We start from the raw sequence: 18,516 nt of genomic DNA, 5'->3' as shown, positions 1-18,516 counted from the left end.
CCCCCTAGCCGTTTGATTCTGTTAAAAGCTGTCTCTTAGTTGTCCTGATCTAGGCACCATAACTCTTTACTGCATGGATATTCCTCCAATACTTTCAGTCACATTTTTAAAGATATACATTTTTCCATTTAATCTCATTTTTCTCAGTGAAAGCATTCTTAGGAATTACCAGTATGCCATGGCCAAAGCACAGAGTGCTTTACAAATATAGCCTTAAATATGCATGCATTCTTGTAAATCAGGTTGTGTTGTTTGTAATTATACGTTTTTTTAAAATCACTTTTAGCATTTAAAATTTAGTAATGGGTAGTCATATAATAATCCCATTTTCTTCCCCCACAAAAAAAATAAACACTAAACAAAATATGGTTGACCCTTGAACAACACAAGTTTGAAGTGCACACGTCCAGATATGCACGGGTTTTATTCAATAGTAAATATAACAGTACCACACGATCCGAGGTTGGTTGAAACTGAGGATGCAGAACATATGATACGGAGGAACTGCATATAAGGAGGGCTGACTATAATTTATACTCAGATTTTTGACTGTGCGGAGGGTCAGCGCCCCGTGTTGTTCAAAGGTCAGCTGTATTGGCAAATAAAATCCAGAGATGCATTACCATGAGTAATTTGCAATATCTCAGGAATACAAAGGTGGCTTGATATTAGAAAATCTAAAATCATATAATCATTTTGATAAATGCAGAGAAAACTTTTGGTAAAACTTAACAACCATTCCTGATTAAAAACAACAACAAAAAAAGACTTGATAAACTAAGAACAGGATGGGGCTTCTTGATAGGAAAACATTATAAACATTTTCTATGAAATCAAGCCCAAGAAAAGATGAATATTATCACTGTATCAGTCTTAGCCAATACAATAACAAAAGAACAAGTAAATATAGTACAAGAACAAGTCTATAATTTAAGAATAAATATAACAAAACAAATGTAAGGCCTATATGGAAAAAATTATAAAACTTATTGAAAAATTACATCAGACTACTTATTAAAGTCAACATGCTAATGGAAAGACTCAGTGTTAAAAATATATCAGTTCTCCACAAAGTGATATGTAGATTCACCTTCAATGAAAATACCCTTATCTTTTTGTAAATCAGGACAAGCTAATTCTAAAATTTATATCAAAGATCGAAAGCCCAAGAAACTCCTGAAATAGAAGAATAAGTTGGTGGACTGTCCTAGCAGATATCAGCACATTAGAAGCTAGAGTTTTGAACCATGGGAGTATGGTGTTAATTCATGGATAACTCTGTGTCAGTGGAACAGAACAGAGAGCCAAGTATAGATGGAAACAACATTTGGCAATAGGTGGCATTGCACATCATTAGGGAAAAAGTGGCCCTTTCAGTGAATGATTCTGGGGCAATTGGTTATCCATACAGAAAAAAATGAACTAATTTCTACTTCATGCCAGACAGAAAAATAAATTCCCAATGAATTAAAGCCTTACATAGGAAAGGAAAAAAGTTTTAAAAGTTTAGAAGAAAATATAAAAGGATAACCTTTGACCTTAGGGAAGAAAAGGATTTCTTTGGGAAGAAAAAAAAAAACAAAAAATATTTTTTGAAGAGTAGAGGGAGAAAAAGTGGTATTTTATCTCATTTTTTACTATGCATAAGCACTGAATAAATATATAACTTCTCTTAAAGCCTTTATGTTTTAATCATAAAAATTAAATTATTTTCTCACTGCTACAAATGATAAGCTAGTTATAATAAGAGGGCCAGATCAAACATTCTGAAATAGGTTTCACTAAAGGATATGTGTTTCCTAGGTCACAGTCAAATAATTGAGCCCCAGCCATCGTTTCCAGATTTCTCCTCATCAGAACTAAATAAATGGACTTGAGTCATCAGCTTTCAGGATAGTTCTTAAAATAAAACATGTTCCCATTCAAACAATTAAAATGAGAAAATATTAAGCACTATAGTACACAGTAAATTAGAAATAACATGTTAATGTTTCAACATTTTAATGATAATGAGTATCTAGTTTTCAAAATCTCATTGTCAATGCTATCTGAAAGAGGAAACAATGTTAAGCAGTTCATGTCTGTCGTAGAATCAATACTGGTTAAATGACGTACTTTAGTTTTCAAAGCTACCAGTTTTGATACCCATAGGGTCATTTGTGATTATGTTCTGCTAAAGGGGTTTGAGAACTCAGTCAGCTAAAAAAATTGTAATTGAGTAGATGGCAGCTGCCCCTTTTGATGAATGGCAAGCACTAATCCAGATCCTCTGGCCATTTTGTGGTGGACACGACGCGGCACAGACGATTTTGTAAGTTATTGGAGACGTTATGATGTTTGAATGAAACCATCTCCACTACCTCAGGTGACTCGCAGAGGACCAAGTGATCACCGTGTATCAGGTGCCACCCCCCTGCTCCACAAGAAAGGGAGCAAGCGTGGCGTCAGCTTTGGGGACAAGGACTGCATTCAAGCTCCCTGGGGTTCATAAACTGATCTCAAAACCATACTGTTTCTATAGTAACAGTGGCAAAAAGAAAGCAGTCCTGTTTGTGGATGAAAAATTGTCTTCCTTCTTTCTAAATGTGGGAGACAAGTTACATGTGGATAGCAATCTATTCCACCAGCCCTGAGAACGAATTGAAATCTAAACACTCAGAATGCCGTGAGGTTGGGAGTCAGACCTCATTCCCAGAAGCTAGCTGTCTGTTTGTGAATACAAGGGAGAGGGATTTTATTGACACTCTTTATTTCCTGATGGGATTTGTGAGTTAGAAGCCCAGTGCCAGCACAACTGTTCCTTTCAGCATTGCAGATCTGCTTTGCAGAGACTGCTATGTTACTATCTCCACTTGCCACATCATCTAACAAGCAAAAATGGTAAATGATTAAAAAGCTATTTCCAGCTGCTTTAAATACTCTTTTTAAGAAAATACTGAGTCTTAACTTCTCAGGTAAGATCTCAGAGCGGATGAATACGCAGTTCTGTCAGGGAACTAAGCTAAGTCATAGATGAGACTCCTCTTTAATCTTCAATGACCATTTGCTATTGCAGGCCTATTATGCGATATTCCTGAACAAGGGTCGTCTGGAAGTGCATCTCTCCACAGGGGCACGAACAATGAGGAAAATTGCCGTCAAACCAGAGCCGAGTCTGTTTCACGACGGGAGAGAACATTCTGTTCATGTAGAGAGAACTAGAGGGTAACAATAGTCCTAACGACTGACTGTACTGTCATAACTAACGCGAACTCCTTTGCTCGCCTTAGTCCTTTACTGGACCTTTGTGTGTATGGACATGCGATGCATTGCAAAACTATCAAGTAGTTTAATTTCATCTTCTTTATATTTCATACTTCGGGAACCTCATTTCCCTTGACCCTTAGGAGTTTTGTTCGTAACGTTTTTATGCTAGGTGGTTCTCCTCTCCACCTTTGGGAAAACCAAATGCATCTTCTGAAGCGTAGATGAGAAAACTCCCTCCTCACCTCTCAAATACTCTCTCCTCAAGTAGGGCATGCGCGTGGTGAAACGCACAGAACAGCTCCGCTGGAGCCGCCAGCCTTTGACAGCTGCTGTTTCATTCAGGTTCCAAAGCAGTTATGGCGGCTGCTTAAAAATCTGTCACAGATACAGAGCGCGGCCCGCGGCTGCAGGACCCACGGAGCACGGTTCTGCGCATGCCTCGTCCCCGGCCCTTACCCCCGCACCCGCCGCCAAGGTGTGCTGGGTCCCTGCGGGACGGCTCCGTGAGGGAACAGAGTTGAGAGAGGGAAGGGAGAAGGCTGCTGTCCTGCCATCCGTGCACGGTGGCTGCCTTTCTGCTGATCCACCAGAGCACCTGCTTCCCAGCCCTGAGTCAGGGAATTGCTTATTAGTGTTATAAGCTGATTTCTCATTTCTTCAAAATGCTAGAGTACTTCATACTTACTTTATTGGGGAAGTCATTTGGTTTTTTTTCCATAAAAATGTTGTATGACAACTCAGAGAGGTAATGAACTTAGAACAATTAGAGAAAACAGAAACCCAGCGACTTCAGACCTCCAGACCCACAATCCATTTTATTAGACTGAAGAAATAGAAGAGAACTGGAAAGCAAATCTGATGAAACCTCAAAACACAGAGAATACTTTTAAACACAACAACAGTATGAATGTGTAGCAAAAGTTCAAGTAAGCAGATGTTATTCTGTACTTAAAGACCTCCATTTTCTAATCATCCTCTTATGTGGATAACAGTTTAAATAAGTAATAAGAATGCCTTTTCTTCTACGTAAGTGATGAAGCTCTCCTTGGTTCATGTTTTTCTATTACATAGAGCATTAGGTTGTGGGATGAATTGATACTAAGCCTTCTTGCAGATATCTTCTAACTGAGATGTTTAGAAACCATGATTAAGACAAATGAGGGATCAGTATTTGGACTAACTAAGAACTTTTACTAATCTTATAGGCACATATTGCAGTCATGGTCTCTGAAGAGAAATGCAAACTGAATTTTCTCATTTGGATCTTAGGGAATGCTCTAGAATACTGATTTTACATGTCTTCTAGACTAGATTTCAGGTCCTTTGCCAAATGTTAGTCCTTCTCATTGTAGGAAAGACTTTCTAAAGTCTTTAAATTTTAAATAACTTCAAGAAGCAAATGCAGATCTGACAAATATAGTTGACAAAAAAAATCACCCAAATATGTTATTTTGTAGAGAAAGAATTCTGACATTCTCAAGTGCATTATGATGTTATGCTAAGGTGTCCTTTTAACAGGTGTGTCTCTTCAAGAAGGGTATTTTATTATGCCAGCTTCACAGCTGTTGGCCATCAATCCAACCTTTATTTGATTAAGCTCAGTGTATAGTGCATCCCCTGAAAACTGGTCATTCAGTTAATTGGCCATATAAACAAACAGTTTTACTATTCCCTGTTAATTAAAGGATAATGTATTGGACATATTAGTGGGTTGTCACTGCAGTCTGTGGCAAAGCAAGAACTCATTTGCACCATAATGTCTCATTCAGCACTCTGAGGTCAAAAAACAATCATCACCTATCCTTTAGGCGAGCACTTCAATTAGCTGATTAACTAGAGATCACTAATGACCCTAAGAACATCTCCCAGAAACATATTTTAATGCTTCATATCAATTCTATGGCATGCTGTGTGTCAAATACTAAACAAAGATTATGTCCTTTAGTCATTCTAAATGTATGTGAGATCTGTATTAATATCATCACAGATGAGGATATATTAACTAATTTGCCAAATATCACATAGGTAGTAAATAACAGAGGCAGGATTTAAACCCAGATATACTTGACTTTAACACCCCCATCTGTGCTCACCCGCTATTTATTCTTACCCTTTTTGTGACCTCAGAGATTTGTATTACTTCATGTTGATTATGATACTCCTGTTAACTTGGAAATATTTGCTTTCTTCCAACACTATTTAGACCATAAATGTCAACTGTTATTTCTTTTCTTAAAACTCTGGATAAGATGGCAATTTTAATACCATTAATACCACCTCATAATAGAGAGGCAAACTTTTCAGTATTACTCTTGCCCTTTTCTCTCCCTCTGCCTCTCTTTACCCGTCCTCCCACATTCTCTCTCCTTTTCTACCCCTTCCTCTGCAAAAATTCCACTCCCTTCACTTTGGTATCTAATTTCCTAGTCCTCCAGTGACCTCTGCCTTTTATAACTGCTTGGCCCTCTGATCTTCCACCTGGAGTCCACCTCAGTGGCCAGTAGTTCTAACTGGACGAAAACAGTAAACCCTAAGAGCCTGGAGTAGACGTTTAGGCAAGTAGGTATTCTCCTACGTGAAAGCATTCTACACACAGGTACAGAATTAGGCTAAAGACCACACAGTTGTAGCGAGTATTTCAGGAGTAACTTGAGGTTTCCAGAAAGGGATCATGGTTTGGACAGTGCAACCCAAATATTTCTTTCTTACCATCAACTTAAAAAATTTCAGATTTTGTTTCTCATGTAAACTGCAAATATCAGGGCACTTCTCTTAATATCTTTTACCATGTACGCAGTTCATTTGGTGGTGGTTTGGAAAAAATCTTAGATCAATATTCCATACAAATAAATAGAATTTAAGTAATAAAATATTTAATTATAAAACTTCAAGAATCAACTATTGAAATTTTAAGGAAATTCAGCTGACCTATCACAATACTAATAGTAATGTAATGATTCTTATAATGCTTTTTGCACATAGTAGGTCCACAGTAAAGAGTTTTTGAATAAATACTTTTTAAAAAGGAAATGCACCAGAATCAGAGAGGACATGTAGGTAATATCCCTATTTACAAAGAACTAAATAAATGACCTAGATTTGATGCTCCTAGGATGTAAAATACAAACTGGATTCAGCTATAGTCTTCTAGCAATGCCCTTATTAAGTAATACAGACTCAGCGCAATGCCTTAGTTAATGCTTTCCATGGTTCGAAATAGGTGTTCTTATCCTCATTTTATAAATGAATGAAATGAGACTGAGCAAGATTAAGTAACTGGCCCAAGGTCACACAGCTAGTAAGCTTCCATACTAGTGCTTACTTCCAGTCTCTTCCTTCTGAAAGCTCAGGCTCATTCTACATCTCCACCCTATGATCCAGGAAGAAAGGACCATTGCTATGGTCCTTGGCCCAGAGTCTGGCAAAACATCAATGTATCATTTCCCCTATTTTGCCTTTGAAACTAAACCCAACCTGCTCCCTCTACACCTCCTGAATAATGACATTTTGAGCCACAACAATATCTATTTTGTCTTATTCTCTTACATTTGAACTGTCCCAAAGTGGGCCAGTTGTTCAGTGCCATTTCAGAGCACCTTTGCCCTAGTTTATTGTTTCTAATTTGACATGTGGTTTTTCTTCTTTCTAAAATCAAGTAAAATGGCATTTTAGAACTGAGTTTTCCACCTAAGTACTTAGGGTTTTCTCCCCAGATGTGAAATAAGTTTTCAGCAATCCATTCATGATCCTCGGGCCATTGACTAACACTTATGACTAAGAGCCCCATGCTGACTACTGGGACTAAAGTTTAAAACCTGCTTCTAGAACAAAAGAGAAAATGCCTTTGGTCATTTTCATCAGCAGAATTCTTTGTCTCCTGATTCTGTGCCCCAGGATCCACAGAGTGAATAAGTAGCATGAGGTGTTCAATTAGTAATGTGTGAGTTCTCTCTCATAAGCAAATTAGGGAAATCAATGAAACAGCCACTAAGGAAAATCATTGCCGAGAACAGTTAGCATGGTACTCTGGCCTGCCTCTTCTATTCAAAAGCCAGCAGCTACGTTCTTTATAAAACATCCTGTAAGTGTGTGCTGTTGATTCCTGTAATCTAAGCTCTGGGAGTACAGTTTGTTCCCTAGCAAGGAGATAAGAGCTAGCACAAAGCAAGAAAGAAAGAGCGAAACAAAACGTGACCCCGTGCTGTGCTAAACCGACTGAACCTCCTGCGCTTAGACATTACTACCCCTTACAGAAGCCTCTGCTCCACAGGCTCACGTGTAAGGCCGCTGTTGTCAACCACCACCAGAGGCTAGTGTTGCAGCTGCACCATTGCCTTGTTTCCAGAAACTCTCAAGGAGAGTTTACAAGGGAGGCAGAGGGATGAGATCCTGAGAAACAGTACTGTGTGCTTAGTGTCGAATCCCTAATCGTCAAACTTGGCTGTCTTAGAAGCTTCAGGAAGGAGGGGTGCGGGGTGGCAGGAAAGAGTTGGATTTCTGGTTGTGTTGGACGTTGTGTGTTTTATACTTGTTTATTTTCAATGTTTTATCAGCATCTTTACTGTTCAAGTGGATGAAGACAGAAGGCATGTGCAAAATCTGACAGTAGAACAGGCGATAGAAGTTAAAAAGCTTTTCGTCGGGGGTGCTCCACCTGAATTTCAACCTTCCCCGCTCAGAAATATTCCTCCTTTTGAAGGCTGCATATGGAACCTCGTTATAAACTCTGTGTAAGTGAATCTCCTTGTTACTAATTTTTTTTTTTTTTTGGTATGAGCATCACTGTTGCATCTACACTATCTAAAACCATAGGAGGAAGGAAACAGTGAAGATCTTCAGGTTAGATTTTTTTTTTTTTAATTGCACTGATGACCTTTAAAATGGGAAAGGGGAAATTTGATGTCATGGTAAGGAAGCAGGACAATGAAAAATAGGAGAAAGTATTGAATTTTAATTATATTCCCATAGCCCTATGGACTTTGCACAGCCTGTATCCTTCAAAAATGCAGACATCGGTCGCTGTGCCCATCAGAAACCACCTGAGGATGAAGATGGAGCAGTTCCAGCTGAAACAGTTATCCAGCCAGAGCCAGTTCCCACCCCAGCCGTACCTGCACCCACCCCAGTTCTGGCATATGTAAGTGTTTATATCCCGTTGCTTTCTCATTTTAACGCTGTGTTTTTAGTCATTTTCAGAATGAAGGTTATTCAGGATATCTAGTATACTCTACTGCTAGAATTAGAGGAAGGGTCACTGTAAGGAACGGCACCAAGAAACGGAGGAGAGCTTAAACAAGCTTTATTTGGGAATGCTCCTGGGCGAGGTTCACTGGTCCGAGAGAAAGGGGCCAGAGAAGTCGCGCCCGAATGCGGGCGCGAACAAAATTTATAGGGGTGGACGCAGGGGAGGCGCTTGCTGTATGAAGCAGCCCTTTTTTGGTAATCTCTCGGGTGTTGTGGCAATGTCAGGTGTCGGTTACATCAGGCTCAGAGCCGTTGGTTCCGCCCCTCGGGGAGCGGGAAGACCGGGGCCGAGTGGTGTGGCAATGTCAGGTGTCGGTTGCATCAGCCACTTTGGCGGGGTTCCGTCTGGCTCCCTGGGCCCTTCCCCGGACCTGCTGGCCTTACAGTCACCTGTCTATGAAAACCTTTTCTCCTTACATCTTCCTTGGATTACTTTCTTTTATGTATCTATTCTCCTTTAATTTTCCTGTTTATAAAATGGCACATGTTTTCAGTTGAAAAGTTAGCACAGAAATGTCTACAGAATCAAGAATAAAACCCACCTACCATAGCACCACACAGAGGCAACCATATTGATTTTCAGCCCCTTTTATTTGCATTTTGCATAGTAGATCGCATATCATGCATACAATTTGGTATTCTATTTATTAAAACCAGTAATACATAATTAAAATTGTTTCTAAACATTATGCAAATGTGCGTATCTAATATGATTACACGTATATGTGTTTGTGTGACAGAGAGACACACACAGAATATTTCATAGCACTGGAGGTAGTATATCCTTGATTAGAGCGTGGGTTCCAGAGTCAGCCTGCCTGGGTTCAAATCCCAGCACTCTAACCTACCATCTGTATGAATGTGGGAAAGCTACTTGGCTAATCTATTCCCCACTTTCCTCATCTGTACAATGAATATACTAACAACACATATATCAGAGTCATTATGAGGATTTTAAAAAGTGCTTGTTAAACCCCTAGCATATACTAAGCATTTAGTAAATGGCATAATTACTATACAGTAATGATCATAATGACTGCTTTTTAACAATTTCTATCCAATATTATTGTAATTTTCCCAACAGCTGTGTAAAATATATACCTATATACGATCATCCCATTTTTAGTTGAGTTAATAAGAATTAGCTAGCCTAAGTAATACACCCAGACACGGCCAGTAAGTGACAGGATAGGAATTTTGATCCAGTGGGTCTGATTATACAATCTGGTTCCTTATCACTGCAACACTTTGTGAAGCCAAATAATCATCTTTTAGGAAAACCGGCCATTTATTCCAAGCATCATTTCTTCCTCTGTAAAATGTGGGTATTACACCTACCTTGCCTGCCGATGGGATTATTGTAAGAATCAAATGAGGTAATGCACGTGGAACTTCTTTGAAAAGTGAAGGAAGCACACACACATAGATACTGTGAGGAATCCCTGCATTTACTAAGTAACTATATAGTATGTGTCCAGTATTCTGCCGGGCACTGTATGTCCATTATTTCATTTGATTCTCACAAGCTATTGTTTTATTTATGTTTATTTATATCATTGGACGTATTATTAGCCCCAGTTCACAGAAGAAAATACCTACAATCACACAGCACAGCTAGCAAGTGAAAGGCTGTCAGTCATATGGGGATTAGTTCAAGGAGTTGATTTTCTCCTAAGACCTCACTGAGATCTGCCACGTGGACTGTAGAATGTTTCCTTAGCTCTTTCATAACGTGGCCTTATGCTCGATTTCCCCCAGCAAAGGGAAGGCTAATGATCCTCCCTCCCTTCTGCCTCACGTCCTGTTCTCTAGACTGTTATCCCTCGTGTCTGTTCCCTGGACTCAGGAAAGTGTTTTCAACTGAAGCATTTAAAAACACCATGGTTAAAATAAACGTTTTTGACCTTGGATCCAAATGTCCATTTGGATTCTATAGGAAAGTGGATCCTAAATTCTGAACAACTGACTTAGAATTATAAATTGTAATTAGCAGAAGCCCTAGAGACCAGCTGGTCCAATCTCCATCTTAATACATGAATCTTTTTATATGATACTTGATGTGGACTTACAGCCTTTGCTTGAACATTCCATTGACGAGGGTTTTCCAGTGTTATGATGAGGCAGGCTCTAGTCGTTAGAAAGCCATTGGTTATAATGAAGTAAAACTGCATCCCTATAACCTCTACGTAATGATTGTGTTTCTGTAGCCAAACACATTATATCTTCTCTAACAAACACCCCTTCAAGCATTTGAAAACAGCTAAGTGTTCTCCTTTCCCACGCTGAATATTCCATTATCTCAAGCATTCTCCTTAATTAATTTCTAATTCCCATATTCACACTGATAATATTCTTACATTTGAAATATCTCTTTCAAAATATGGCACCTAGAATAGACCATACTACTCAAGATGGAGTGCCCAGTTCAGAGAACAGCAGAGTTGCTCCTTTCACTGGTCTGTCACCCTATTCTACTATATACCTGGGAATGTTTTAATGTTGTACACGGATGGATCATGCCATTAGTTCATCATTAGGTACCATATTCGGTCAACCAAAACCTTGAGGGCCTTTGTATCACTTGAACTTCTCTTGAATCAGGTCCCTCAGCCAGTCCACATTGAATTGGTCTGGTTTATTGGTGAATAACACTGCTGGTCCTCAGTGATCACCTTTCTTTTCTTAGTTATATTTCCAAATCACAAACTTTCTTTTATAGGAGGTCTCAAGCATATCCTTCTGTGGTTTCTAGAGAGAGATCACATTTTTTTTCCCTTTTTCTGAAAACAAAGGTACTTTCCCATCTGGACTGGAGATTTTAACTCATTTAAGTTTTCTTATAACCTTCTGTTCTCATTCCAGTTTCCATTTTCTCTCAGCAGTGCATGTTTTAACTTCTCCAAAAAAGAGCATTCCACTTAGTAGATAAGACAAAAGCAAGAGAGAGGTTGAGTAGTGGTCCCGTGCGTTGGTACAGAAAGACTCATAGAACATCAGATCTTGCACATTATGATTATGTATGACTATGTGGTCAAAATTACATGTTTTAGAATTTTACATCTTTATTGGGCTGTACTGTATTTTCAGGGTTTCAGATCATGAAACCATACAGATCTCCTCTTTAATCTGATTTCTTTCCCTTATCTTCATTCTTTAATTTTTTTGTGTGTGGGGAGAAGTGTCGGCTTTTTAAAGGCTACTTAAAGGTTTGACAATTTATTTCATGACAAATATTTATTAAAAGGCTACTAAATGCAAAGATGAATAAGACATTTATGACATTTATTTTATGAAAAATATTTATTAAGAGCCTACCAGAGAAAGAAAGAGAAACTGAGAGACATATTTGAGAAAGTAGACATTAACATAAATACCACAGTAAGCAAATATGTGTAGAGGTCAGTCAGGGTAAATGCCAATATGGGCTGCAAACACAACCTGCTGGCTTCCAAGACTGAAAATTAGAAGCATGGCAGGGGACACCGTTAAACTCCATCCAAACAAAATGGGTAGTGGTACCTAGAAGTGTGAAAACAGGTCCATAAAATGCAAATTTTAATATGCCACCATACTCTTAAACTTAAAATCTTTCAATTGAAACAATATAAAATGAGGATGACATACTTATGACATTATGTTAAGTAGGGAAAACAGGATATAAAACTCTGTATACTGCATAAGCATGTCTATATCAATAGCTAGAAAAATGCATAAGAAAAGCCTTTCCAAGAAATGCATCAGATGCTAACAGCAGAGGTATATGGTCCAGAGATGATTTTCATCATTTCAAAAAACATTCTTAAATGTCTTTTGCTTTCATAAATGTTTAAAAAGACAAAAGCAGTGGTCTTTCAACCTTGACTCCTCCACAATATCCAGTTATATAGCTGATTTCTTCACTGGGGAAGAGGGACATGGTGCGTGATCCCCTCTCAGCTCCTTTGCGTTGAGAGTCACTGAGGAAATAAACTGGGTCTTCTTTAATCCAAGTTATCCACGATGCGGGTCTGCCTGCCTGTCTTGGTATAACCCACCTACCTTTACTCAGTGAACTCAGGGGGGCTCACTGAATAACTTACTGTCCTCTCTAAATGTAAGTAAACTCACTGAAAAATGAGGATAATATCTACCCTGAGGATTACCATGGACTAAATTATATACACTGTGTGCAAAGCACCCAGCACCATGCCTGGCTCACAGTAACACTCCATCATTCTTCTTCTAAGGGAACTAGTTAGTTTAACCTTTCACACTGTTAGGGTGAGATCAAGCGCTAGGAAAAGGAGGGGGAGCATTCCCTTTTAAACAAACTCCAACACGATATGGTTATTATCTCTCAAGTCTCCTATCATTTTCAATTCTCACCATTTTCTTTTCTTTTTTTAAGATCAGAATTCAGAATTTTAAGAATTAAGACTTACACACTAATTCCAGACGTGGGAACTACCTCTCTATATGCTTCTTATTTGTTCTAGCACAGTGGACAGAAACCCTCTCCTATTCTCAGTTCCTTTAGTTTTCTTCTTTATGCCATCGTACCCCTCCCCACCAGCAGCTTACAGCAACAGGATGACATTCACTCTCCTCCAGAGCAATTTAAGAGTACCTTGAGAAAGCCCTGCCCTGTGAAATGGATTATGTCAATCCTATTATTAATACATGCCAGAACATCATAGATCAGAGAGTATATTTTATGCGTATTATCTCATTTGATAGTGTGATACCCTGTCTTCTCTTTATACTTTTATTCTTCAGCCCATTTAGAGCTGCATAAAACATTTCTACATGTTTTATTTGTGGCTATTTCTCGTGGAGGACGGGAGGGATTAAGAGTGTGGACTTCTAGTATTACAGAAGATTGTCAAAATGTGACAGGTTCTCAGCAGGTATATACGGCGTTTATACGAAGTCTTTACAGCCAGCATGGCCTGTGTGGATTTGTATACAGTAAGCTGGCTGCATGTTTTTTGTTTTTTTTACTTGAAGTTTATTGGAAAGTTGAACTTTGAACTTCAAATTTTAAAACGTGAGTAACTAAGAAGAGCAGCCAGGAAGAGTCCCTGTGCTGTTCAGGGCTCTTGGGGAGTTGGGGGAAAGAAGGGAGCAGAGAAGGAAAGAATAGAGCAAAAGAAAGCTCTTGCTCCAGCAGATTGAATGCTGTGATTTTAAAAGCTAAGTACAGTCCCGGCCAAAGGATAAATCAATTGGATACTGATATGTATTTAAAGGGGAAACATACATTTTCCATACTGCAAAGAATTACTGTTCAGGCATTAGTGTGTAAATAGTGCCGCAAATGCCCACTACTTAGCAAAAAAGCTTATGTGCAGGGAGTTAAACTCAGTTTCTCAGTAAACAGCTTGAATAGGGATTTTGTATTTCAGAATATTAAAGTCAGTGCCGTAAAAAGTATCTTCCGCTTAGTATTCATGCTGAAAGAGCATCACAAAGAAGCACCCAACTTCGCAGATGTCATGTTAGCCCACATTTGTTAGAGGATTTTTGACTCATGAAAGAAGAAAATGATGCTATTTTAAATTAATTTTGTATTGAAGTATAGTTGAGTTACAATATTTTCAGGTGTACAGCATAGTGAACCAGTATTTTTGCAGATTATACTCCAATGACGCAATTTTTATATCATTCATCATTTGGTGCTTTCAAGGACAGAGATGCCAGTTTTGATCAATGCAACTGAAATCTCTACTCTGCACCAATCTAGAGTCAAGGAATGCTTATCCACCAATCATATGCCATCCTGAATCCAGTAACTCATTTCCAAATGTCAGCCAACAATCAGCAGTTGGAAATGACCATGCTTTATTCTGATCTGAAATTAATTAACAATATGAGGGTGAAAATGTTAAGCTCCATTGCTAACCTGCGGCTCTACCCACTTGCGTAAGCATGGCTATGGGCAGCATGGCTTCCTTCAGAATCCTCTCCAGCTGTGTCCCTGTTCTCAGCAACAGGTGCAGGGCCACATTTAGACTCCCCACCCAAGTCTTGTCTGCCCACATCTTGTCACCTGCCAAGCAGAGACAAATAAGGAGCAAGCACATCCTGCCCTCTATTTTCCCCCATATGTACTTTAAAGAGTCCCCACAAGGTGGCAGGATTGTAACATGCTGAGATTGATGAGCCACTGCTATTTGTATTATTGTTTTAACACATTTCAGAGGTAAGTGTTTCCAAAATAGCACAGGTCATGTATCACATCCATAAAGACAATGCCTCCCCTCGAGCTCACACTGGCTTGGAGAAGGACGACTCATCTTTCAACAGCCATTCTTTAAAGGTTCCTTAAAATTACCTCATTAGAAGATCCTTCCTCTTAGCTTAGATTTCTATGGGAAGCAGGGTTGAAAATGTCCTTAATGACAAGATCATTTTATTCTCGTGCAAACCTTGGGGCATCTTCTATTCCATCTCACATGGTCACTCTTTAAAATGCTATTAGGGACTTCCCTGGTGGCGCAGTGGTTGAGAGTCCGCCTGCCGATGCAGGGGACACGGGTTCGTGCCCCGGTCCGGGAAGATCCCACATGCTGTGGAGCGGCTGGGCCTGTGAGCTGTGGCCGCTGGGCCTGCGCATCCGGAGCCTGTGCTCCACACGGGAGAGGCCACAACAGTAAGAGGCCCGTGTACCGCAAAAAAAAAAAAAAAAAAAAAAACATGTGAGGGACAAGGAAGAAGAGGCACAACAAACAGGCAAACCTGCTGGGAATGTCGGGCATTGTTTCAGATCCACCCAAGGGAAAGTGATGCAAAGCAGACACAATCCATCCCGCCTCCCCTTAACCAAGTGAGAGGAGACATCTAGGCTTGCACCAAAAACATTACCAGATTAGAGACTGTTGGAGAATTGTCTTCCCATTTAAATTCTAAAGTAGATACACAGAAAATCCTCTTACACTGGAACCTCTCTGCCCTCTTTCAACTGCCAGTTTTATAAAGGAAGGTGATAGACAGTTTATTTAAACTGTTTCCATAATATCCATCCCACTGCAAATTGATGACAGTAAATGTCAACTCGGATGTCCTTAAAGAACAATGAACTTACATAACGGCTTTCTACTTTGCATTTACCTAATAGAGTGATGCATCTCTTCTATAAAACTGGCCAATCTGAGAACACGGTTTTATTAGCCACTGTTTTCCACCTGCTTCTCAGGATCCACCTGTTGTAAAAGTGAAGCAGAAGCCTCTCTGGGTAACACTGCTCTTCCTGAATTTCAAGTGGGTGTATGTAGCATGTAACGCTTCTAAACAGGACCCTTAGGAAGTCAAAGCTTTTTCTAAAACAATGTAAGCAGGGCCTTTTTCATCTAGAAAATCTGATAACGTGTAGCAGAGCTGCTCAGCTCAAGACCAGGGTTGGAAATCACGTGTCCAGGCTACCAGCAAGCAAGGTTAGCATGGTGTTCAGGCCACAACACCCCAAACATGTAAAGACAAAAGGTCTCCACGACAAATAGCTGCTACCCATAAAAGACCTACTCTTTACAATAGCCACTTTAATAATTTAAAAAATTACATGAGAAAAGTTGTTTTATATTAACATATATATGTAGCCACTAGACAATGTTAACAATAACACAGAAATAACCTGCTGGTGGTTTCCTTTTAGGCTATGCATTATAGTTCCCTAATTCCTCCACATCCAGTGACCTTTTCAATCCCTCAGTTTTTCAGAGCTGAGGGTTTAGAGATATTTTAGCTAAATTCTGCCCCTGATGGACTCCCAGCAGGTTGGATTCTCTTCGAGATTTCTGCAGGCTACTTACGTGTGTTGTGACGGTCCTCTCTACAGGAAATATTGTGAGAGGTTGATAAATGTTCCCAGTTCTATTAATAGCATCACTGAAGGCTGAGACATTAAGCTACCAAGGCCTTTCCATTTGGGCTCTTTTTGCAGTCAGGGTAATAAGAAAGGTGCCACATGTTGATTCCAAGAGAGGCCCATTCAGCTGTGTGAATAAGTAGCATGTTCCTGTTCTACCCACTGGGTTTTTGCATATCTGTGTGAATTTCAGCCACAGTCTGCTCTTTGTAACTGACCATCTCCTGGGAAGCAAGAAGGGAAATACCTCCATAAAGCCCAATTTTACAGCATTTCAAAACACTTAAAGCTTTTTACCTGCTGTGGCAGAGTGCTCCATTTGACTAAGCTCCAGAGAAAAGAGGGCAAGGCTTTTCCTCATCAAGTAAAAATTTCCTGTGCTCTGAGGAGTCATCTCCAAGGTACCCCCTGGGGAGAGCATGCTGCATCGAAAGCCTGCCTTGGGCTGTTTGGGAACCTCTGCTGAGTCAGCGCGCACTAGGGCAGTGGCCCATCCACAGCTATTAAGTGCAGATCTTTAAAAGCAGATGTGTTGTTGAGAGCAGGCAGGTTATTTATTTTCTCACGTACTTTGCGTTGTAAAAGACTTCTTAAGCAGCTTGTACTCGGAGCTATTTCTGTGAAAATAGAGACCAAGGAAAGGAATTGTGGTTTTGGTAATTTGAGGAGCCTTGATTAACTATTGAGCTGAGGGTTACAGTAGCCAGATAAGGTCTACCCAGTCAGGTCTGGCTATGTAATTGGCAGGGCCCAGGGCCAAGTGAAAATGCAGGGTACCTTGTTCAAAAATTATTAAGAATTTCAAAATGGTGACAGCAGAGCATTAAGCTCAGTGACTACACAGGAAGCCTGCCTCTGAAGCTAGCCCTGCAGCGAGCTCTACCTTGTAAGCACCCTAGGAAGTTGATCTTTGAACAGTGGCAGTTGAAATGGTGTATGGCAGGTTACATTAAAAAGTGTGCTGGGTTGCCTAGCAACGGGCTAAGCCTGAATGGGCTGACTTGCAAGTTCAGATACACCAGCTTGAAAGTCTAAATTCATGGAAACCTTCTAGCACCGATAATTTTCAAGAAAAAGTAAGCCAGTGGGAGAGAGAAATGGGGAGGACAAGAAGGACACATTTTTCTACTCTTGTAACCCAGTGGCAAGCTTGTCATTTTCCCTGTTCAATCTTCTAAAGATATAACTCTTCATAAATGAAGTAAAAGTGAGAAGGAAATTCCAGTTTTCTCAGAAATATAAATAATAGATTTCCTTAAAGGATAATGAAAACATGCATTAATCAATGAACATTTTTGAGCACCATTCCTTTGGCAATGCAAAGGTACAGTATAAATAGTAAGTACCTGCTATGTAGTAGAGTACAGCGATGAATAAGAGGCAGCTTTCATTTCTAAGGAACTTAAACGAGATTTTGTAAGAACATTAAACTCAAATATAAGAAACCATTAGGCAGCAGCATTACATTTTTAAAGAATGGAGTCCAAAATCTCTGTTCCTTCTCTCCTTGGTATTTTACAGGCTCCTTGTGCTGCAGAATCGGAACCAGCTCTCCTGATAGGGAGCAAACAGTTTGGGCTTTCGAGAAACAGTCACATTGCAATTGCATTTGATGACACCAAAGTTAAAAACCGGTATGATTTATTCTGAGATATTAGACAAGAACCGATAAATGGAAGTACTCAGTATTTGTTTATTCAAGTTTAATTAACTATATTTATTAATAAATGAGGTGAGCTTTTTTAGTTCACTGAATACTGTAAAGAATAGAATTATATGAATATTTGTCTGAGCCTGAGAAGCCAGTTGAGGAACTCAGCAGACCTAGATAGTCCTCACCTTGGAAAAGGTTTTGCTATCCTTTACGAAAAAGCACCACGATCAGATGCCGCTGTATCCTAGAATAAGAACGTTCTTATTCTTCTGTTTTACTTCGCATACTTTTATTTCACAGTCTCACCATTGAATTTGAAGTGCGAACCGAAGCTGAATCAGGCTTGCTCTTTTACATGGCCCGGATCAATCATGCTGATTTTGCTACAGTTCAGCTGAGAAATGGATTGCCCTACTTCAGTTATGACTTGGGAAGTGGTGACACCAACACCATGATCCCCACCAAAATCAATGATGGCCATTGGCACAAGGTAATAGTCCCCAGGATGTTGGCAGTGCCCTACGAGGGG

General features: G+C 39.6%; 1 protein-coding gene across 2 annotated transcripts in view; it reads left to right on the top strand.

The window, feature by feature from the left end:
- The window catches only part of LAMA2 (laminin subunit alpha 2), a 447,101-nt gene that overhangs the window by 409,419 nt on the left and 19,166 nt on the right, over positions 1 to 18,516 (top strand). For both annotated transcript variants that reach the window (XM_027086788.1, XM_027086780.1), the window contains 5 exons: positions 3,056 to 3,204; positions 7,800 to 7,976; positions 8,215 to 8,383; positions 17,855 to 17,967; positions 18,288 to 18,477. In XM_027086788.1, coding sequence (XP_026942589.1) covers positions 3,056 to 3,204; positions 7,800 to 7,976; positions 8,215 to 8,383; positions 17,855 to 17,967; positions 18,288 to 18,477 — 798 coding nt within the window. The remainder of the gene's footprint in view (positions 1 to 3,055; positions 3,205 to 7,799; positions 7,977 to 8,214; positions 8,384 to 17,854; positions 17,968 to 18,287; positions 18,478 to 18,516) is intronic.

The sequence above is a fragment of the Aethalodelphis obliquidens genome, unplaced genomic scaffold (genome assembly GCF_003676395.1).
Source record: "Aethalodelphis obliquidens isolate GAN/ISIS:26980383/991018 unplaced genomic scaffold, ASM367639v1 scaffold3, whole genome shotgun sequence".
Lineage (NCBI taxonomy): Eukaryota > Metazoa > Chordata > Mammalia > Artiodactyla > Delphinidae > Aethalodelphis > Aethalodelphis obliquidens.
This window is presented reverse-complemented; position numbering and strand designations above follow the sequence as displayed.